A 23,726-nucleotide genomic window follows, 5' to 3' on the forward strand; every position below is an offset into this window, starting at 1 on the left:
CAGACTCTGCCTCGGACGGCACATTTGAGAGCGTATTCATTTATTTCACGTTGGCAAACTATGTTGGCGTTAAACTATGTTTTAAAACTAATTAAAACTAATTTGCGATTCTTTCGCTTTCCTGCGCGTTTGTGCACGCTATGGCGATTTCTTTACCAAACTCCGCAAGCCGTTCGCTTTGGACCAAACCATTTCATGTAAATAGAGGGGGGGGATTGTCACCGTACTCGCAAGCCGTTCGCTTTGGACCAAACCATTTCATGTAAATAGAGGGGGGGGATTGTCACCGTACTCGCAAGCCGTTCGCTTTGGACCAAACCATTTCATGTAAATAGAGGGGGGGGATATAATTTTAGATATATATATATAGTACGGGCATGCCCTAGTTATTATAATGCTTGGAGTGTCCGTGCCAAGATGGGTAGGTCGGTAGTTGGATTCTGACGGGTGGGTCGGCCTTGTTGAATCAAAGCCTATACGAATGGAATATGCTGCTGTCTTGCTTCAGACTCTTCATTTAGACTGTAGACTTACAGGATGGAGCATGGACTAACCCTGTGGGTCGACATCCCATGCGGCATGATGGGAAGCGGATAATTCTCATTAATTGCTCTTCCAACTGTTGTTGATGATGTCACAATATGGTGTCACAACCACACGAGATGTTTTTTTTCTTTCTGAGAAGTTGCCACTTCCCCCAACCTCACTGGCTGTGTTTGTCTGATATTTGTTGACTACACTGTTTTCTCGTGTGTGCATACGAGAGTGTGATTTGTCTACCTGCTCTTCCCTAAGCCTTATGCGCTGTAACAACAAAAAAAAATCTTCCCACCATTTATGAATCAAAGCCCACGGGTCCTAAAATCCTGCTCTGCCGCTCTTTCACTCCCTCTCTCTGTTCTCTTCACCCTCTCTCTTGCTCAAGGTCATCTGCCATAAGCTTGGAAATCAGCCAACATCACCACTTTACACAAAAAAGGTGCAAAAACACATCCTTGCAACTACAGACCAATCAGCCTTCTCCCAATTATCAGCAAAGTCATGGAATCCATCATTGCTTTGGATGTCAAATCTTTCCTCTTCTCCAATGACTTGATCTCTGATCATCAATTTGGTTTCAGACCTGGTCACTCAACTCTGGACATGCTGCTTCTGCAGTCTCAACAATGGATAGAGGTCCTCAATGCCAAACAGGAAATCACAGCTGTCTCCCTTGACGTATCATGTGCCTTCGATACAGTCTGGCACCCCGCTCTGCTCACCAAACACTCTTCCTATGGTATCCATGGAAATCTCCACACATGGCTTGCGGACTTCCTCTCTGGTCGTAGTCAACGTGTGGCCCTGAATGGATTTCTCTCATCTCCCGTTCCTGTTCAGGCTGGAGTTCCCCAAGGCAGTGTTCTGGGCACTGTGCTTTTTCAGGTCTTCATCAATGATCTCTCTGACTCTCTTGAAAATCCTCTCTATCTCTTTGCTGATGACTCAACTCTCTGCCGCTCCATCCCTCAGCCCTCAGATCGGCAGTCTGCTGCCTCCTCACTCTCTGCAGACCTGGACAAAATCACAGACTGGTCAAACAAGTGGAGCATGTCCTTCAATCCTGACAAATCTCACATTCTTACTATGTCTCTCCGAAAATACCAACTGGACAACCCTCCCATCTACTTTCTGAACAATCCTCTCCAAGAAGTTCTGTCACTCAAGCTTTTGGGTCTCACTATCTGACATGATTTTTTCTGGGAAAACCACATTTCCAATCTGGCCTCCAAAGCCAGTCGCCGACTGGGCATCCTCTGTCATGCAAAGTCCTTCCTTGGCACACATGAGCTTCTCACCACATACAAGGCTTTCATCCGCAGCTCAATGGAAATACTGTTCTCCCCTCTGGGCCGGTGCTCCTGCCTCACACCGAGCTCGGCTTCACGCTGTTGAAACCAAAGCTTTCAGAATCATTGGAATCTCCCGCGATGAAGCTAACTCCGAGGGCCTTTCACTTACTCACCGCAGGCAGGTTGGTGGTCTTTCTGTGTTCTGCCGACTCCTCTCCGGCCTTGCTCCCCCAGCTCTCTCTGTGCTCTGTCCCCCAAATATTCCTACAGGTCACACAAGATCTGCCAGCATCCCTCTCATGGTTAAACTGCCAAAATCAAGACTCTCTGCTCACTTTCACTCCTTCATTCCTCTTTTCTCCCGCCTCTGGAACAAACTCCCACACTCTCTTCAATCCCACTCCTCCCTCCAGGTCTTTAAAACAGCTGTTCACCACCATGCCTTATCTTCCTCCATGCAAAACCTTGATCTTTTCTACCACCGATAATTCACCCCAGATCCACTTTTTTGAAATACCAATTTCTTTCCTGGAAGTCCTTGCAGTGTCCTTGTGTTTTATATTTCTCCACCCCCTTCTTCTTCCCATACTTCCCATGCCTCCTCCCCCCAAGCCCTCTCCCTCCCACAGATCTCCCGATCTCCCTGCTCTCAAATGTTGTCTTTGTGTGCTTCCCCATCTTGTCTACCGCTCCCCTTATTATGTTTTATGTGTCTATTTGATTTTTTTTTGTGTGATTAATGTTAGCTCTTTCACGAGCCTCGAACTTGTATACAAAAAACAAACTAACAAAAAAATAAATCCAAACTTTGTCAAAACAATGGACCGAGCAGTCGCACGACGGACATTTGGCTTTGCTGGACCCATTGTTCAAATGGCTGCTTTTGGTTCCCAATTGGCAACGATTGCTGTACGTTGTTGCCTTGCTGCACCAGGCCTTCATTGTTGAGATTTCGATAAATTGCCCTTTGCATTTGCTGATTACAGTTTCAAGGAAGAGGTTTAAAGTGTGGTTCTAACTATCTTTTTAGTTGAGGTGTTAATTGTACATGCCCATCATGATCCTCTTGTGATCCAACGAATTCCATTATGTTTTGTAATGTATAAAATGCACGGGGCGATGGATGAGCTATTGGAATTTCAAGAGACACCACATTTTTCAAAAAGCAACCCCCCAAAATGAAGATAGTCTGTCAATGTTTGTCTTTGTTTGTTACCTCTACCACCAAAGGTGTATGGAGATTATGTTTTCACCACTGTCTGTATATGTGTCTGTCTGTCTGTGAGCAGGATATCTCAAAAACGTTATGGATGAATTCAGATGAAACTTTCATAATCCGGGAGCATCAGTATTCTAAGCAAAGCCAAGTCCATTCTGGGCTACTCAGACCTCATTATAAGACCATAGGTCCCCACTCTGGGCTGGTTCAGCTGCTTCTGATTTTGCTCCTCTGCGAGTGATCGAGTTCAAGACTCTTTTTATTATTATTATTTTTTATTTTATTTTTTTTGCTCACCTGGAACGAAGTTCCGGGGAGCTTATGCGATGGCGCGTCGTCCGTCCGTCAGTCCCTCCGTAAACACTTGCAACTTCTTCGCTGAAACCGCTGAAGGGATTGTGACCAAATTTGGCATTAATGATACTTGTTCTGTTGTGACTAAAGTTTGTTCACGGTTTTAAAAAAGTCGGCGTCTAAGGGGGTCTACCGGGGGTCAAAGTGGATCCAGGTTTGACCCCCCAAAATAGGTATTTGCTTTCTTCTCTGAAACTACACACACAATTTCGATGAAACTTCACCACAACCTTCATCACCTGTGCTGTACCAAAGTTTATTTACGGCATTAAAAAAAAATCTGCCCTTTTGGGGGTCTACGGAGGGGGGATTGCCTCCCAAAATAGGTATTTGCTTTCTTCTTGGAAACTACACACAGAATTTCGATGAAACTTCACCACAACATTCACCACCCATGATGTACCAATGTTTGTTCAACCCATTACAAAAATTGGGTTCTGAGGAGGTAGTCACGTGAAAAAGTAAGTACACCCCATGTAAAGTTTTGACTTTTTCAACATATTTCAACATACAGCTCTTTGATCTTCATTTCAACAATATTGACAGATAAAGGTGCTATAATATACTGAAACGCAAAAGAAACTTACCACCTTTGAAACCTTTAAATATCAACAATAACACTGCATGTAGTAAATGTGTGAACTTATTTGTGGACAATAGTGTCCTCACTGTCAGACAAAACGGTCACGGATGGTCACTTGAACCTTCAATGGTCACTTCATATCACAGCTGTTGAACAGCCGTTTTGACTGTCAGTGATTAGCCAAGGGGTACGGGATGAATTTAATGAGCTGCACGTGATGTCTTGATATTGGCTTTAAAAAGGCCAGTGCAAAATGGGCATTTCAATCAACATGCCACGATTGTCGAGGGATTAACGGCAGCGTGCCCTGGGCATGCTGCAAGGCGGACTGAGCTACCGTACAAACCAACAATTGCTAATTGAAACATTGGCATTTTATTGATGACATGTCACGTTTTTGACCAAGATACACCATCTCATCAGTTTGTTCTACAGTACAGAACAGCACAGGGTGCAATGTCAGTCCCCTTTCAATAGCGTGTGTGGCAGATAGCTCAGTCCGCCTTGCAGCATGCCCAGGGCACGCTGCCGTTGATCCCTTGACAATCGTGGCATGTTGATTGAAATGCCCATTTTGCACTGGCCTTTTTAAAGCCAACATCAAGACATCACGTGCAGCTCATTAAAATCATCCTGTACCCCTTGGCTAATCACTGACAGTCAAAACGGCTGTTCAACAGCTGTGCTATGAAGTGACCATTGAAGGTTCAAGTGACCATCCGTGACTGTTTTGTCTGACAGTGAGGACACTATTGTCCACAAATAAGTTCACACATTTACTACACGCAGTGTTATTGTTGATATTTAAAGGTTTCAAAGGTGGTAAGTTTCTTTTGCGTTTCAGTATATAATTAATATCATGAAATATTTACATTTTGTAGTCCATTGTATAATTTAAATAAACATAAATGCAAATTTCGCATGTGGAAAAAGTAAATACACCCTTGGCTCCAATAGGTGGTATTGCCCCCTTTGGCAGAAACAACCTCAAGTAGGCATTTCTTATAACTGTCTACCAGTCTCTGACATCGACTGGGAGAATTTTTTGCCCACTCCTCCATGCAGAATTCTTTCAGCTGTGCGATGTTTGAGGGGTTTATTGCATGCACAGCTCGTTTCAAATCCCCCCACAACATCTCGATGGGATTCAGATCCGGGCTTTGACTTGGCCATTCCAGAACCCTCCATTTCTTTCTTTTCAGCCATTCCTTGGTGGATTTACTGGTATGTTTAGGGTCATTGTCATGTTGCAAGGTCCACCTTCGGTTGAGCTTCAAATCTCCGACAGATGGCCTCACATTATCCTCAAGCACCCTCTGGTACAATGAAGAATTCATCGTGGATTCTATGATAGTGAGCTGCCCAGGCCCTGATGCAGCAAAGCTGCCCCAAACCATAATATTTCCACCACCATGCTTTACAGTTGGTATCAGGTTATTGTGGTCAAATGCTGTCTTTGGTTTTCGCCAAACTCGCGAGATCTCGCGAGATCTTGGAGACGGCGGCAGGGATTTTCGAAGCTCCACACGGTCTCCACGTTTTTCGAAGTTAAGTCTGTTCACAATTGTATTTTGTCGAAACTGTATTTATCTTTCGGTGTGTGAAGTTATTGTGTGCAACTCTGGTTGTTTCTCGGTGTTTATCTTTCATAAATTGATCGTCTGTTTGCCGTGTCGTGTCTTGAGGCCTTGTACAGTGTGCACTGTACAACCTTGAGGCTTTGTTTTTCTCTCAGTGGTCCGTCGTTTGTGATCCAATAACTTTCGTTCTCTGTATTCCCAGTCTTTTCACCCATAGCCTACTTCCTTGTGTAAATCTCAACTCAAAAAAAAAAACAAAAAAAAAAAAACATTTCTTTCTCTGTTCTCATTCGTTTATTCATTCTTATTCGTTCGTTCGTTCTTCGACCACGTGTTTCTCCCCCATTTCCCCAGATAGTTTTCACTCATTAACCTTCAATGTTTACACTTTCCCCTCAAGTTATGTATTCCGTCATATTTTATAACACCTTTTTCTTCTTCTTCTTTAAAAGGCTGCTTTCGACTTGCTCACCAAATCAATTCATCCCCAAAAAAAAATCCATCTCCTATAGTGCCTTTTTTCTACATTCCCTAAACTCTCCTGCACTCCATCCTCCATCCAGCGTCCTTAAACGTATTTTTAACTCGAAGGTCACAAGAAACTCATTTTGCAATAAATGTTCGTTTCCCATAAATCGTACACTTTCAAAAATCCAATCTCACCCCTCCCCTCCAAATCTTCCCCATAACCCCTCCCCTCCAAATCTTCCCCATCACCCCTCCCCTCCAAATCTTCCCCATCACCCATCCCTTTCAAATCTCCCCCCTTGCCCCCTCCCTCCTAAACTACCCCCTCACCCCTCCCCGCCAAGACGCCCCCTCGCCCCTCCCCTCCTAGACTCCTGCCTCACCCCTCCCCTCCAAATCTCCCCCATATCCCATCCCTTTCAAATCCCTCGCCTTGTCCCTTCCCTCCCAAACTCCCCCCTCACCCCTCCCCTTCAAATCTCCCCACCCTCATTGCTTCTCAATTTCCCCCCTCTCACTCCCCCTCCTCAAAGCGTCCTCCCCGGTTCTTCCCCCTTCAAACTCTCACCTCCATCTCCCCCAACCTTCTGCCTCGCTCTTACCCCTCCTCAAATAACACCTCATTGTGGCTCACCCAATCACCATCAAACCTTTTGTCCGCCCCATCCTTCCCTTTCTCCGAGCTATTCTGAAATCTCTGACACACCTTCAACAGCTCTCCCTACCTCTTCCACCTCTTCCACATCTTACCCTACCCCTCCTCCCCCCTGTTCTGTATCTGATGCTCCCCCTTCCTCTTCATTAACGGTATGGACCTCAAACATCCGGGGCCTTCGTTCAAACTTAACTGATCTCTCCATACAGGTTGCTTCTGTCAAACCAGACGTGATCTGTTTAACAGAAACTTTCCTCCTTTATGATGTCTCTGATTCCATAGTATCTCTCCCGGGCTACTCCCTCCTCCGGTATGATAGACCTGAGCCTCGTCCTGGAGGCGGGGTTGCTATCTTTATCAAAAACTCTCTTCCTCACTCGCCCTGCACTGCACTCTCTCCACCTCACCCCCAGGAATACCTCTGGCTACGGCTTCCCCTTCGCTCCCACCTCTTGTTCATATGTGTGTTGTACCGTCCACCAAACAGTGATGACTCCATCTACATCTCGCTGTCTGATGATATGGACCAACTTCTATCTACTCATCCCAACTCTCTCTTCCTCATATGTGGTGATTTCAACTGTCATCATGCCAGTTGGCTGGGTGTGGGTACCTCTCTCACCAGCCATGGCTCCTCAGCAAAGGACTTCTGCGACTCACTGGGACTGACGCAATCTGTCAATTTCCCGACCCGGATCTCAGTCAACGGAACATCTTCTCTTCTGGACTTGGTTATGACTAACTTCCCTGAAAATGTCTGCTGCTCTTCTTCTGCTCCGATCGGATCATCTGATCATGTCCTTGTTAAAGTGGACATCTCTCTGACCATCCTCAGGGAGCCTGCTCAGCGTCGACGAGTCTGGCATTTCACTCAGGCCAACTGGCACGGTCTTCAAGCAGCCATCAATCATCTGGACTGGTCTCCCATCTCTACCACCTCTGACATCAACTCATCCTGGGAATTCTTCCAAAGTAAATTGCTCTCTCTCATGCACAGATTTATCCCATCTCGTCTTCAGTTGTCATACCCTTCCTCCCGTCCATGGTACACGGAATCTTGTGGTGAGGCTGTTGCCCAGAAACAACTTGCCTTCGTCTCCTGGAAAGCAAATCCAACGGAAGGAAATCTCATTTCCTTTCACAAAGCCCGAAACAAGTGTGTGTCCACCCTCAGGAGAGCCAGGAAAGAATATCTCTCCGTTCTCAAGACCGAACTCTCTTATCTGTCTCCCTCTTCCAAATCCTGGTGGCGTCTGGTCAAATCCGTTTCTGGTGTTTGTTCCCCCTCCATCCCCTCCCTTACCTCAAACGGCTACACAGCTGACTCCGCACGTGAAAAAGCTGAATGCCTCAACTCTGTGTTTGCCTCTAAATCTTGTGTCCCAAACCCATCCCTCTCTGTACCCACCATACCCAGTCGTACCCTGCTGCTCCTGGACTCCGTGTCCTTTCCTCCTGACAAGGTGGAAAAGTTTCTGTCAACCCTCGACTCTGATTCTGCAACTGGACCCGACGGCATCAGCCCACGGGTCCTAAAATCCTGCTCTGCTGCTCTATCTCACCCTCTCTCTGTTCTCTTCACCCTCTCTTTTGCTCAAGGTCAACTGCCATCTGCTTGGAAATCAGCCAACATCACCGCTTTGCACAAAAAAGGTGCAAAAACAGATCCTAGCAACTACAGACCAATCAGCCTTCTCCCAATTATCAGCAAAGTCATGGAATCCATCATTGCTTCTGATATGAAATCTTTCCTCTTCTCCAATGGCTTGATCTCTGATCATCAATTTGGTTTCAGACCAGGTCACTCTACTCTGGACATGCTGCTTCTGCTGTCTCAACAATGGATGGAGGTCCTCAATGCCAAACAGGAAATTAGAGCTGTCTCCCTCGACATATCACGTGCCTTCGACACGGTCTGGCACCCCGCTCTGCTCACCAAACTCTCCTCCTTTGGTATCCATGGAAATCTCCACGCATGGCTGGCGGACTTCCTCTCTAGTCGTCGTCAACGTGTGGCCCTGAATGGGTTTCTCTCATCTCCTCTTCCTGTTCAGGCTGGAGTTCCCCAAGGCAGTGTTCTGGGCCCCGTGCTTTTTCTGGTCTTCATCAATGATCTCTCTGACTCTCTCGAAAATCCTCTCTATCTCTTTGCTGATGACTCCACTCTCTGCCGCTCCATTCCTCTTCCCTCAGATCGGCAGTCTGCTGCCTCCTCACTCTCTGAAGACCTGGACAAAATCACAGACTGGTCAAACAAGTGGAACATGTCTTTCAATCCTGACAAATCTCACACTCTTACTATGTCTCTCCGAAAAGATCGACTGGACAACCCTCCCATCTACTTTCTCAACAATCCTCTCCAAGAAGTTCTGTCGCTCAAGATTTTGGGTCTCACTATCTGCCATGATCTTTCTTGGGAAAACCACATTTCCAAGCTGGCCTCCAAAGCCAGTCGCCGACTGGGCATCCTCCGTCGTGCGAAGTCCTTCCTCGGCACACCTGAGCTCCTCACCACATACAAGGCTTTCATCCGCAGCTCAATGGAATACTGTTCTCCCCTATGGGCCGGTGCTCCTGCCTCACACCTAGCTCGGCTTCACGCTGTTGAAACCAAAGCTTTCAGAATTATTGGAATCTCCCGCGATGAAGCTATCTCTGAGGGCCTTTCACTCACTCACCGCAGGCAGGTAGGTGGTCTTTCTGTCTTCTACCGACTCCTCTCCGGCCTTGCACCCCCAGCTCTCTCTGTGCTCTGTCCCCTAAATATTCCTACAGGTCGCACAAGATCTGCCAGCAACCCTCTGATGGTTAAACTGCCGAAATCTCGGCTCTCCGCTCACCTTCACTCTTTCATTCCTCTTTTCTCCCGCCTCTGGAACAAACTACCTCACTCCCTTCAATCCCACTCCTCCCTCCAGGTCTTTAAAACAGCTGTTCACCACCATCTCTTATCTTCCCCCATCCAAAACCTTGATCTTTTCTACCCCCGCTAATTCACCCCAGATCCACCTTGTTTGAAATTCCAACTTCTTTCCTGGAAGTCCTGGCAGTGTCCATATGTTTTATACCTCTCCCACCGCCCCCTTCCCATGCCCCCCCCCCCCCAAAGCCCTCGCCCTCTCTCAGATCTCTCGATGTCTCCATGTCTCTCGGTCCCTGCTCTCAAATGTTGTGTTTGTGTCCTTCCCCCTCTCCCCCCATCTTGTCTACCGCTCCCTATGTTATATGTTTTATGTGTCGGTTTGTCTTTCTGTGTGATTAATGTTCGCTCTTTCACGAGCCTCGATCTTGTATACAAAAAAAAAAAAAAAAAAAAAAAAAAAAAAAAAAAAAAAAAAAAAAAAAAAAAAAAAAACATGTCTTCTGGTACTGTGGCCAAATAGCTCTACCTTTGACTCATCTGTCCAGAGCACATTGTTCCAGAAGTGCTGGTCTTTGCCTAGGTGATCATTCGCAAACTTTAGTCTTGCCCTGATGTTCTTTCTGGACAGCAAAGGTTTCCTCCTGGCACACCTCCCATGTAGATCAAATTTGTTCAGCCTCTTTCTCATGGTAGACTCGTGCCCTTTGACATCAACAGTGGCAAGAGCTACCTGTAGGTCCCGTGATGACATTCCGGGGATTCTTAGAGACTTCTTTCAGCATCTTGCGGTCTGCTCTCTGGCTGAACTTGCTGGGGTGGCCTGGCCTGAACAAGTTGGCAGTTGTTTGGAATCTTCTCCACTTGTAGATGGTCTTCCGGACAGTCGAATGATTGATTTCAAATTGTTTGGAGATCTTTTTAAATCCCTTCCCAGACCAGTAGGCATCTATAACCTTTTTTCTGAAGGGCTCAGTGAGCTCTTTTGATCTAGGCATGGTGACGCCGCACACTTCAACAACAAAGAGCAAACCAAACTAAATGTCTGAGGTTTAAACAAGACGGGTTCCTCCAAGATCCTCTCTAACGATGTTCTAATCATTTGCACCTGAGCTGGTGCACCTGATTCTAATTTTAGGTATTTGAAGTAGTGATAAATGTAGGGGTGTACTTACTTTTTCCACATGTGAAATTTGCATTTATGTTTATTTAAATTATACAATGGACTATAAAATGTAAATGTTTCATGATATTTGTTATATTATATCACCTTCATCTATCAATATTGTTGAAACTAGGACGTGCCCGTACGTGGGTGCCCGTTCCTTGCCAAAAAAAAAAAAAAAAATGTCTTCGCCCATGCATGCATGGGCGTGCCCATGGGCCCATGGGCGTGCCCGTAAGTGCGTGATGTGACCGTACAATGAATGTATCGTCCCGACGCCGCAGCTCGGATGGCGCTGCAGTTAATCGGGCCTGTATCGGCAGAGTTATTATAAACGTGTACTACAATCGATCGTACCTTACAACAATCAACACAGATTGCAACGTCAAATAAATGAATACGCTCTCAAATGTGCCGTCCGAGGCAGCGTCTGCTCGCCACGTTCAGCGTCACTATGACTATCCGTAAGTCCGGAAGCGACGTCCTCATTTGACTGTCCGGAAGGTCGCATATCGCAGTTACGATGAATCGCAAATTAGTTTTAATTAGTTTTAAAACATAGTTTAACGCCAACATAGTTTGCCAACGTGAAATAAATGAATACGCTCTCAAATGTGCCGTCCGAGGCAGAGTCTGTTCGCCACGTTCGGCACACGTGATAGCTCGCTGCTCTCTGATTGGTTGAATCGTACCCCTCTATTTACATGAAATGGTTTGGTCCAAAGCGAACGGCTTGCGAGTACGGTGACAATCCCCCCCCCCCCCCCCCCCTCTATTTACATGAAATGGTTTGGTCCAAAGCGAACGGCTTGCGGAGTTTGGTAAAGAAATCGCCATAGCTCGGTAACTACTTGTCCGATTAATATGAAACCTTGAAAAGGCACATCCTCGGGTCCCCAGCAATATACCTGGCAAGTTTAAAGTATATCGGACCCGTGGTTGTCGAGAAACAGCGGTCACAGACAAACACACAAACACACAGACACACAGACACACAGACACACAGAGATTACTGGAATTATAGATAGATGAAGATCAAATAGCTGTATGTTGAAATATGTTGAAAAAGTCAAAACTTTACATGGGGTGTACTTACTTTTTCACGTGACTGTATATGGGGTTTGGGGGATAGAGGGGGGGGGGGGGGGGGGAGTGGGTTGTCCCCAAAAATAGTTAATTTTTGTTTGTTTGTTTAAAGTCTTATGATTATGTTAGTATGCTTCTACATGCTGCCCTGTCTTCTAGCAACCATTGAAATTCGTTTAAAATACCTTTAGTCGGTGCAGTATACAGTTTATTCTACCAGGTGAGCGCCAGGGGTATTGCCCCTATGTTTATATATTTTTTGGCATATTGCAGCAGGAGGCCGAGTCCCAAGTGTGCTTCTCTCCCACCATAGGCTAGTTGGTAGACTTTGTCTTCTTACTTCTGACCTCGCTCCTCTCTCCTCTTACTTCTGACCTTGAACCTCTCTCCCTTTTGTCCTTCCGTTCTCCCCCAGCCAGGCCAGGTCAAACACATTCACTGTGTAACCCGCACTTGATTACCCTTCCCAATCCCTCCATGCAACACATTTTGTACTTAAAAAGTTGAAAATCGTCACTTTTGTACATTTGTTGTCAACTACAAATTAATGCCACGTTCATAACAATGTTGATTCAATGTTCAGAGTAAATAATGTTGATGGAACGTTGCCTCTGATTGGTCATGTGTGAAACTAATCGAATGGCCTCATTGAGTGAGCTTATCATTGCACCTTCCGCCAGACGCCCTGCACCATCCTGGAGATATTGACTGTCAAGCCCTGAGCGAGGCAGTGAGGTGGAATTCAAAGGAGAACCTCCTTTCGCGACCGATTGAAAATGATTGCAACCTGTTCGTTGCACTTTATGACTTTGTTGCGAGTGGAGACAACACGCTCAGCATCACGAGAGGTAGGACAGCCAAGTTGGTAGTGCTATTGCAGTTGTTGGTGCTATTGCAGTGGAAGTGTGGTGAGCTTGTTGAAAATAATTCTTCCATTTTTCTTTCATGTCAATGACCATACTTCCTGCTAACACACCGACACTCTTTTTCCTTTGCAGGTGAGAAAATGTGTGTGTTGGGCTACAACCAAAATGGTGAATGGAGTGAAGTTCACACTCGCAATGGGCAAGGTTGGGTGCCGAGCAACTACATCACTCCAGTGAACAGCCTGGAGAAGCACTCGTGGTACCATGGCCCGATCTCACGCAATGCCGCCGAGTATCTACTCAGCAGCGGCATCAATGGATCGTTCCTGCTGCGCGAGAGTGAAAGTAGTCCCGGGCAGAGATCCATCTCACTGCGCTGTGAGGGCCGTGTGTATCACTACCGTATCAACATAGCATCTGATGGAAAGGTACGTGCCAGGTGCCTTGCCTACTTTTGCCTATAGTGATTGTCCTGACAGCTGTTCATAATCAGCATTTCGTGGATAAAGTTTCGTCTCCATCGATGTTTGCAAAACTGTGTTACAACTAAACTTGATGTATTGTGAATGAAATGTCTTGTTACCTTGTGTACAATTCTACCTTTAATTATAAATGTTTCCATGTTGGTGAAAAGTTTAAATAAAATGTATGTGTAGTTTAGTGAGCTTATTAATTGTGGTCTTTTGGTTGAGCAAGGGAACAACGATTGTTGATTTTACCCCTTCTTCTTTTGTAATCCACCCCTTCCTTTGCCTCTTCCCCACAATTGCTCACTCTTCCCATTCTTCTTTCTTAAAAGTACTACGTGAGCTCAGATAGTCGCTTCACCACCCTGGCGGAGCTTGTTCACCACCACTCAAGTGTGGCTGACGGGCTTATCACCACATTGCATTACCCAGCGCCGAAGCGTACCAAGCCAACGGTATACGGCGTGTCACCCAACCACGACAAATGGGAGATCGAGCGCACGGACATTACCATGAAGCAGAAGCTTGGTGGTGGGCAGTACGGCGAGGTGTATGAAGGATACTGGAGGCGTTACAATTTTGTTGTAGCTGTCAAGACGCTCAAGGTAGCTATCTGCTGTTTATTATTTTTATTTCTTTTATTTTTTCCAATTAATTGTGGTATATGTGTTTATATTTATTTTGCTTCCCATTGATTGGCTTACACATTTTATTATGTCATGCAGTAAATGCAGTTTAGGCCATTCTCATGAAATATTTGTTGAACATTTTAAAATTTCATTAATTTATTGGTGAGCTCTCTACTTGGTTTTACTTGGGTTGTATGTTGTCAAATAAGTTTGATGTAAGAATTCAAACCTGATGCCTGAAAAGATTTCTGCAGTTCAGAGCAATTGAGAGGAAGTCTCAAGAAAATGAGGAAGTTGGAATGAGTGATGTACTTCTATTTGGCCGATTTATGAGGACTGGGATAACTAACAAGTTAACAATGTGATTTGTTAAACTACCAACTCAGATGGTAGTTTGAATTGCGAGACCATGAGGAAATCGGTAAATGGTGCCTTTCAACCAGAAGCATCGTCCACCGTAACAAAACAGCCAGTTCCCGGCCTGAATTACGTTGTAATGCTTTTCGAGTTTGATGAAGAAGAATTACCAAAAGCAGACTTTCTCCGTAACGTTTTCAAAGTTTGGATAAAAATTTTCTCGTTGAGTTTGAAGATCTGGGCAGTGTATGTTGCCAAAAACGCAGAGATAAAGAGCTGCTTTGGATGAAGGGTGGTGAAAGGTGTATATATATGTATATATGTGTTTGACTAAGGAAGCACACTAACCCGATGACATGACACTGACGTCATGCATCTAAATTATACCAATACATCACCTCCAAACTAGGATGCATCCGTGTGGTACTCAAGTCTTTGCAGACTGAGATTAGAGCTCTATGGTCACAAATAGACAAAGGCAGAGATGTCGATCTAGATTTTGCCCTTGTTATGGGCTCATCAGGACAACATACTGCAAATTGTTTATTTGTGACCAATCTAAGCCATTAATCTGTGTCTTGCTTCCCAGTCAAGTTAGGTGGTTCAAACTGTATATATATACATATATATATACAGTGAGTATAAAAAAAAAGGTAATCCGAATTCAAGGGGGTAATATGCAAAGGTTATTTAGTTTGACAATTTACATGTGGTTTACCAATTATGAGGAGATCCTCAGCTTTCCATTGATGCCTTTCATGCATCATTGCTGTCACACATGACCGAGTACATGTTCATTGAAAATGACAAGTTCAAATTGCATTTTTACAAGTTGGTCTAATCGGTGCAAGACAGTTTTAAATGGACGCATTACTTGTCGACTGCCAAGTTGATTATGTAAAATTGTTAAGCTGGTCTGGTAATCGTCGGTTGCGTCATCCTTTGTTTAAGATGGGTATTTAAGATGGGCCTACAGTGTATGGGTTTAGAGACAGTTTGAGTCATTGGAAATGTGGTTCAACGTACGACTGAACAGCGGACCTTCGTGGTTACAACCTTTCACCAAACTGGATGTTTGCAGCGAACTCGTGATGCGTTCAGGGAACGTTTCTCAGAACGGGAGCCTCCAGCAGCCAAAACCATCTGGGCGAATGTTAGAAAATACCAAGAGCATGGCACTAGCCTCGACCGCAACAAGGAGAATTCTGGTAGGAGGTGCACTGGGCGATCGGAAATGAACATTGCAGCAGTAAGGCAGCAAGTTTTGGAGCATCCTAGGGATACCAGCGCAAGACGAAATGGGATGGGATTGCCTCCGGCAACATTCAACTGAATCACAAGACTGGACCTCCACCAACAACCATATCGGATTCACATCCGGCATCAACTTACGCCAGGGGATTTTGCCAGGAGGCTGGTGCTTGCCAGATGGTTGACAGCACGTTGCGAAGCAGATGTCAATTTCCTGCGGTATCTCGTTATCGGCGACGAAGCTGCTTTCGCCATGGCGGGCAAGGTCAATACCCATAATGTTCTTGAATATGCACCAACAGGACAACCCCCGGAATTTAATTTTGACACCAACATGAATCGACAAAAGTGGACTTTGGTTGGGACTTTGTGGAAGTGGTCTGGTGATCGGACCATTTTTCTTTCAAAGGAATGTCAATGGCAACAGGTACCTGCAGATGATCAATGATGAAGTTTTACTGCAGCTGGAGGAGAATTCTGAGCGACAAGTTTGTGGTGTCTTCAAAAATCTCTGGTGGGCCCAAGACGGCACCCCAGCACATCGTCTTATCGCTGTCCGAGATCGACTGAGGGAACTCTTTGGAGACCGAGTCATCGCCCTCAACCATGCAGTGGAATGGCCGCCAAGATCACCTGACCTCACACCATGTGATTATTTCCTTTGGGGACATTTAAAGAACAAGGTTTTCGTAACTCCTCCCCGTGATCTTGACGAATTGCAGGGCCGTATTCGACATGAAGTGGATGCTTTGCGCAATGACCCGGCTGTGGTGAGACAAGCAGTTCAGGGCATGCTCCGCTGCTGTGAGCTTTGTGTTGAAATGGGAGGTGGACATGTTGAAGGTGTGGGTGCATAAAGGCCAATCATTCCTGAGAAAAGTTCACATCTGACATTCATTTTGCACCAATTATCCTGACTTGCATCGATTAGCCAAACTTGTAAAAATGCGATTTGAACTTGTCATTTTCAATGAACATGTACTCGGTCATGTGTGACAGCAATGATGCATGGAAGGTATCAATGGAAAGCTGAGGATCTCCTCTTAATTAGTAAACCACATGTAAATTGTCAAAATAAATAACCTTTGCATATTAACCCCTTGAATTCGGATTACCTTTTTTTTGATACGCACTGTGTGTGTGTGTGTATATATATATATATATATATATATATATATATATATATATATATATATATATATATATATATATATATATATATATATATATATATATATATATGTACATACATAATATATATATACACAGACTTGGCATTTAATATGGAATATTTTTTTTGTGGGGGTGAACTTACTTTTCAAGATGACTTAGAACCAAAAGTTCATTGGAATTATGTTCAAATTATTCTAGATTTTGTTAATGTGACCTTTAAAAGAAACAAAAACCACATTTGACATTTCGAAGCAAATAAATTGATCCTTGAAAGTGATGTAAACTGATATCGAACTCAATTCACGGACAGTACTGTGTTAAACTTCTGTACGTTTTCCAGAAGTATCTCTTTATTTTGCACATTAGGCAAAAAAAATTTCAACAAAAACATAAGCTAAATTATGACTGGGATTACGGACAGTAAAATTACAGTTCAGTACTTCGTGTAACCCCCACGAGCATTCAGGAGAGCACGTACACGTCGAGGCATGCTGTTCACGAGATTTGCCAAGGTTTGGACAGGAATCGCTTGCCATGCAGTGACAATAGCCTGCTGCAATTCACGCACAGAGGTCGGCTGCTGGTCCAAGTGGTCGATTTGACGCGTTAATTCTGCCCACAAGTTCTCTATCGGATTCATATCCGGGGACATGGCAGGCCACTCCATATGCTCTACACCACGGTCAGCAAGAAAGTGTTGGATCATGCGAGCACGATGAGGCCGTGCATTGTCCTCTTGGAAGACAAAGTTTCCTCGAAAGGCTGCACGAGCAAATGGAAGCAATCTTTCTTCCAGAATGGCCCTGTACTTAAACTGGTTCAGGTTTCCATTCAGAACAACCAGGTCAGTTTTGCCCCCTGCATGAAAAGCAGCCCAAACGGTCACCCCACCACCTCCAGCTTGGACTCTTGGCACTATACAATCTTTGTTGTAGGCTTCATGCACTTGTCTGTGCATTCGGACGCGGCCATCTTGACGATAGACCAGAAATCTAGACTCGTCACTGAAGATCACGTGATTCCAGTGTCCTCGCTGCCATTGACGGTGCTCTCTGGCCCACTGCAATCGGCGCGGCGGTGTTGTCTGGTCAGGCGTGGCTTTCTCAGGGGATGCCTGGCACGATCGCCTGCTTGAACCAGTCGTTGGTTGACTAGCCTTCTGGATACAGGCACATTTGTCAGTTTCTGCCACTCAGCCCTAAGCCGATTAGCTGACTTGGTACGGCCATTGCGGACTAACCGGTGCAGCTGGCGATCATCCCTCCTTGTGGTTCTGCGGGGACGTCCTGGCCTCTGTATTGGAGTAGGGACACCCCTCTGAGCATTTCGTTTCAGGATCTTTGACACCTGACCTTGAGTGATGCCATACTGCCGAGAAATAGCACGCTCTTTCATGCCGTAATTTCGTAAATCCACCACTCCATGACAAACAGCATTGTCGAGTTGACGGACCATCTCCAGAGGAAACGGCAATAACTTTTGGAGACGTGCAGCAGTTGTTTTCCACGAATACAGAACGCAACAACCCTTGTATACCCGACTGTGAAGCCAATCGTCAAATGCACCTGTCAGTACATTTTCCCACGCCACCTGTGATATAATCCTGTTGTTGACTTCTTGCTGCGACAGACAATCGGTGACATGGTTCTTTTAACAAATAAATCACCAAAGTGTAAAAGAAACTCACCAGATTGATATACTGAATTAAGAAAGTAAACCCAAGTCAAGAAAAAAAATATATTCAATATTAAATGCCACGTCTGTATATATATATATATATATATATATATATATATATATATATATATATATATATATATATATATATATATATATATATGTATATATATATATATATATATATATATACACATATACACATATACACATATACACATACATACATACATACATACATACATACATACATACACGTTTGGTTCTAAGATATATATATATATTGTTGCGAATCCCCCGAAGCCCGTTACAAAGGGGAGATTAAGCCCTTTTTTCCCCCCTGGGTCTTCAGGTCTGCGAGACCGAATCACCACTTCCAGGCAAACGTGAAAAAGGGTTTCGGGACAAATTCGCACGTACCTTTGGTACCCACGCTGCAACGGAATTCGGGGATCGAGTCTCGCACGAGCCACGCTTAATCGAGTACGCCAAGCGGAATGCGTATCACGTGACTCGTGCTGTTACTTTTATTGGAACCCGATTCGAGCCGTTTTGTTCGTACCATGCGAAGCCAATGATGGAAGAGACATGACGGTCAAATCAGAAGGAAGAACAGAATTTATTATTATTTACAATGATCTAAATGAAAGGAAAGGGACACAGAGCAGAGCTTAGGCAGTCTTACTTATCCCCAGACAATGGGCCCACCCACATACACGGGGAGATGGAGGAAGAGAAGTTCACGCGCCAGGCGCGCCTGCTTCGGTCACTCCGGGACAGCTCACTCGTGGTGTAGCCCTCTGGCGGTCACGGCACGTATCCAGGCGAAGGCAGGCAGGAGGAAAATCGCACGTCTGTGGCCCGGCACGGGTCGTCCTCTCGAACGCGTGATTAATACTGCGCAGAGCGCGGGGAACAGGGCACGGGGCAAGTTCGTGTACAACGGCAATTCAACTCGCTTTGCAACTCCACTCACGTTCTTGTCTACCTTCTGCGTTCTCGTGCCGTCCATTCTCGTGCGATCTCGTGCGCCCGCTCCTCAGCCAAACTCATCTGCTTCTCGACTCATCTCATCTCAACGCGTCTCAACTCTTTCTCAGGGAACTCGACCCATCTGCTTCTCTCAACTCATCTGACGTGGGGGAACTCGGAGCCGGGTTATATGGCCCCGCCCCAGAGTCTCATTCGAATGTTCCAAACCCCGCCTCTGCTGCAGTGGTTAGCCACTCCCCTCGAGCCCTGATTGGCGGCTCGTGCTTACCGGCCACTCCTCCTGCCCTGCCTTCCTTCGGCCTCGGTCGACTTGTTCAGGCCTGCCGCGTGGTATTTCAGCACCAAACCAAAAGCATCAAAGCAAAGCGCCAAAAGGACACCTAATCTCACTGGCCTACTCAACGCAAAACTAAACACAGGAAAGGACTACGCTTACATTTACTAAGAAATAACAGCTATCGCGTGGCTTCATGTTGTGGTGTAACTAACTAAGAGGGGAAATTAACCTTTATTTCAAAACCGCAACAATATATATACATACATACACATGTATATCATTTCATGATGGATTATTTCTATTACCTTATATCCCATACTTCATTCTTTAAGTTCATCTTCAAGACCCACCAAACATTATTTTTTGTTGATTTGTAATATTTCACCATAACCTGTACGCTGAATGGCTTTTCTTTGGCTGAAAATCATTTCACACAAGTTAATATTTTTGCAGTAGTCAGCTGAAAGGAAGTGTGTCTCGGCTGTGGTCCACATAGGACTTGGTTAACGTCTTGGCACGTCGTTGGGAAACAATAACCTTTGAACATGGAAAAAAAAATTCCTGTTCGTCAAACTGTTTAAGAAAGTGAATAAGGTAGGTAATGCAGGTGCAGAAATGAAACTTGATAACAGTTCTGTTATCTGTGGGTTTTGTTTTTTTGCCTTTTGCCATTTTTAAATGTCAACCATGTTTGTGTTTTCTTTTTTGTATGCCACAAACATACAGGTAGTGACCAAAAAAAACGGAAACACCAATGTAAAGTCACTTTAATAGGGTGTTGGGACACCACGTGCGGCCAATACGGCATGTAGGTGCCGTGGCATAGAGTCCACCAGCATGTGTAATTCTGCAAGAGGGATGCGGCACCATTCTTCCATGAGAAAGTCAATCTACTCACACCTGTTTGATGAGGTGGAAACCACTGTTTCAGGCGTCATTCCATAATCTATACTAAGAGAGGTGTGTGTGTGTGTGTGTGTGTGTGTGTGTGTGTGTGTGTGTGTGTGTGTGTGTGTGTGTGTGTGTGTGTGTGTGTGTGTGTGTGTGTGTGTGTGTGTGTGTGTGTGTGTGTGTGTGTGTGTGTGTGTGTGTGTGCGCTTTGCCATTTTTCTCAGAGATGGCTGAACTGATCTTCAAAAACTTGCAGAGGTTAATCAGTGAGTGCCGGGATGTGTTTTATTTATATATATATATATATTTAATTATGAAAAGTTTGACCAAAAAAAAGATTGTATTTCGGGGGAATATTTTTAAATTTTAATCTCTCAATCATGGGTGTGGGGAAGTGTGTAGGGACCCCATTCCTTAGTGGGTGCAGAGAAGTGTTTTTGGCCCTCACAAAAAATGGACCGGGCGATGCCTTGTACCCCAGCTAGTATCTCATAAATGCTTGATTAGGTTCAGATCCGGTGACTGATAAGGCCATGACTTATGGATAACATCAGTGTCATGCTCATCAAACTATTGGGCGACACGTGATCTGTGTACGGGAGCATTGGGGGTTCTCCTCTTGCAGCCATGCCAGCTATAATTTTAGGCAACCAGGCACGTGCAGAATTTTTATACGTGCTGGAATGTTATTTGCTTAATTAACACATGGGCCACACCTGGGTGGAAGCAGTTGCTTGGTGTTCCTCATTCCTCATTTACCCAGTGTTTCTATTTTAAGCAGTGAAGCTGCTTCATTATTTGGCTATATCCATCGTTCCTTCAAAAATGAGGAAGAGGCTCATCATAATTTATTCTTAGGGATTCTAAATGGTAATTTTAATGGGTTATATAGGGTTCTAAAGGGTACTAATGGGTTATTCTAATGGGTTCTAAAGGGCAATTCTACAGTGTTCTAAAGCGTAATTCTAAAGAGTTCCAAATGGTAATTCTAATGGGTTCCAAATGGTAATTCTAATGGGTTCCAAATGGTAATTCTAATGGGTTCCAAATGGTAATTCTAATGGGTTCCAAATGGTAATTCTAATGGGTTCCAAAGGGTAATTCTAATGGGTTCCAAAGGGTAATTCTAATGGGTTCCAAAGGGTAATTATAATGGGTTCCAAAGGGTAATTATAAGGAGTTCCAATGGGTAATTCTAATGGGTTCCAAAGGGTAATTTTAATGGGTTCCAAAGGGTAATTCTCATGGGTTCCAAAGGGTAATTCTAATGGGTTCCAAAGGGTAATTCTAAGTGGTTTCAAAGGGTAATTCTCATGGGTTCCAAAGGGTAATTCTAATGAGTTCCAAAGGGTAATTCTCATGGGTTCCAAAGGGTAATTCTAATGGGTTCCAAAGGGTAATTTTAATGGGTTCCAAAGGGTAATTATAAGTGGTTTCAAATGGTAATTCTAAGTGGTTCCAAATGGTAATTCTAATGGGTTCCAAAGGGTAATTCTCATGGGTTCCATAGGGTAATTCTAATGGGTTCCAAAGGGTAATTCTCATGGGTTCCAAAGGGTAATTCGAATGGGTTCCAAATGGTAATTCGAATGGGTTCCAAATGGTAATTCTAATGGGTTCCAAAGGCTAATTCTAAGGAGTTCCAAAGGGTAATTCTAATGGGTTCCAAAGGGTAATTCTAATGGGTTCCAAAGGGTAATTCTAATGGGTTCCAAAGGGTAATTCTAAGTGGTTCCAAATGGTAATTCTAATGGGTTCCAAAGGGTAATTCTAATGGGTTCCAAAGGGTAATTCTAATGGGTTCCAAAGGGTAATTCTAAGTGGTTCCAAAGGGTAATTCTAATGGGTTCCAAAGGGTAATTCTAATGGGTTCCAAAGGGTAATTCTAATGGGTTCCAAAGGGTAATTCTACAGTGTTCTAAAGCGTAATTCTAAAGAGTTCCAAATGGTAATTCTAATGGGTTCCAAATGGTAATTCTAATGGGTTCCAAATGGTAATTCTAATGGGTTCCAAATGGTAATTCTAATGGGTTCCAAATGGTAATTCTAATGGGTTCCAAAGGGTAATTCTAATGGGTTCCAAAGGGTAATTCTAATGGGTTCCAAAGGGTAATTATAATGGGTTCCAAAGGGTAATTATAAGGAGTTCCAATGGGTAATTCTAATGGGTTCCAAAGGGTAATTTTAATGGGTTCCAAAGGGTAATTCTCATGGGTTCCAAAGGGTAATTCTCATGGGTTCCAAAGGGTAATTCTAATGAGTTCCAAAGGGTAATTCTCATGGGTTCCAAAGGGTAATTCTAATGGGTTCCAAAGGGTAATTTTAATGGGTTCCAAAGGGTAATTATAAGTGGTTTCAAATGGTAATTCTAAGTGGTTCCAAATGGTAATTCTAATGGGTTCCAAAGGGTAATTCTCATGGGTTCCAAAGGGTAATTCTAATGGGTTCCAAAGGGTAATTCTCATGGTTTCCAAAGGGTAATTCGAATGGGTTCCAAATGGTAATTCGAATGGGTTCCAAATGGTAATTCTAATGGGTTCCAAAGGCTAATTCTAAGGAGTTCCAAAGGGTAATTCTAATGGGTTCCAAAGGGTAATTCTAATGGGTTCCAAAGGGTAATTCTAATGGGTTCCAAAGGGTAATTCTAAGTGGTTCCAAATGGTAATTCTAATGGGTTCCAAAGGGTAATTCTAATGGGTTCCAAAGGGTAATTCTAATGGGTTCCAAAGGGTAATTCTAAGTGGTTCCAAAGGGTAATTCTAATGGGTTCCAAAGGGTAATTCTAATGGGTTCCAAAGGGTAATTCTAATGGGTTCCAAAGGGTAATTCTAAGTGGTTCCAAATGGTAATTCTAATGGGTTCCAAAGGGTAATTCTCATGGGTTCCATAGGGTAATTCTAATGGGTTCCAAAGGGTAATTCTCATGGGTTCCATAGGGTAATTCGAATGGGTTCCAAAGGGTAATTCTCATGGGTTCCATAGGGTAATTCTAATGGGTTCCAAAGGGTAATTCTCATGGGTTCCAAAGGGTAATTCGAATGGGTTCCAAATGGTAATTCTCATGGGTTCCAAATGGTAATTCTAATGGGTTCCAAAGGGTAATTCTAATGGGTTCCAAAGGGTAATTCTAAGTGGTTCCAAAGGGTAATTCTAATGGGTTCCAAATGGTAATTCTCATGGGTTCCAAATGGTAATTCTAATGGGTTCCAAAGGGTAATTCTAAGGAGTTCCAAAGGGTAATTCTAATGGGTTCCAAAGGGTAATTCTCATGGGTTCCAAAGGGTAATTCTAATGGGTTCCAAATGGTAATTCTCATGGGTTCCATAGGGTAATTCGAATGGGT

At 44.3% G+C, this 23,726-nt stretch overlaps 1 protein-coding gene across 4 annotated transcripts in view; it reads left to right on the top strand.

Annotated features, from left to right (window-relative positions):
- Positions 1 to 23,726, top strand: part of LOC137432918 (tyrosine-protein kinase ABL1) — a 139,036-nt gene that overhangs the window by 69,173 nt on the left and 46,137 nt on the right. For all 4 annotated transcript variants that reach the window (XM_078783728.1, XM_078783729.1, XM_078783730.1 and 1 more), the window contains 3 exons: positions 12,483 to 12,650; positions 12,801 to 13,096; positions 13,468 to 13,740. In XM_078783728.1, the coding sequence (XP_078639854.1) occupies positions 12,809 to 13,096; positions 13,468 to 13,740 (561 nt within the window). In that variant the 5' untranslated portion in view covers positions 12,483 to 12,650; positions 12,801 to 12,808. The remainder of the gene's footprint in view (positions 1 to 12,482; positions 12,651 to 12,800; positions 13,097 to 13,467; positions 13,741 to 23,726) is intronic.

The sequence above is a fragment of the Myxine glutinosa genome, chromosome 8 (genome assembly GCF_964187855.1).
Source record: "Myxine glutinosa chromosome 8, kmMyxGlut1.1, whole genome shotgun sequence".
Taxonomy (NCBI): domain Eukaryota; kingdom Metazoa; phylum Chordata; class Myxini; order Myxiniformes; family Myxinidae; genus Myxine; species Myxine glutinosa.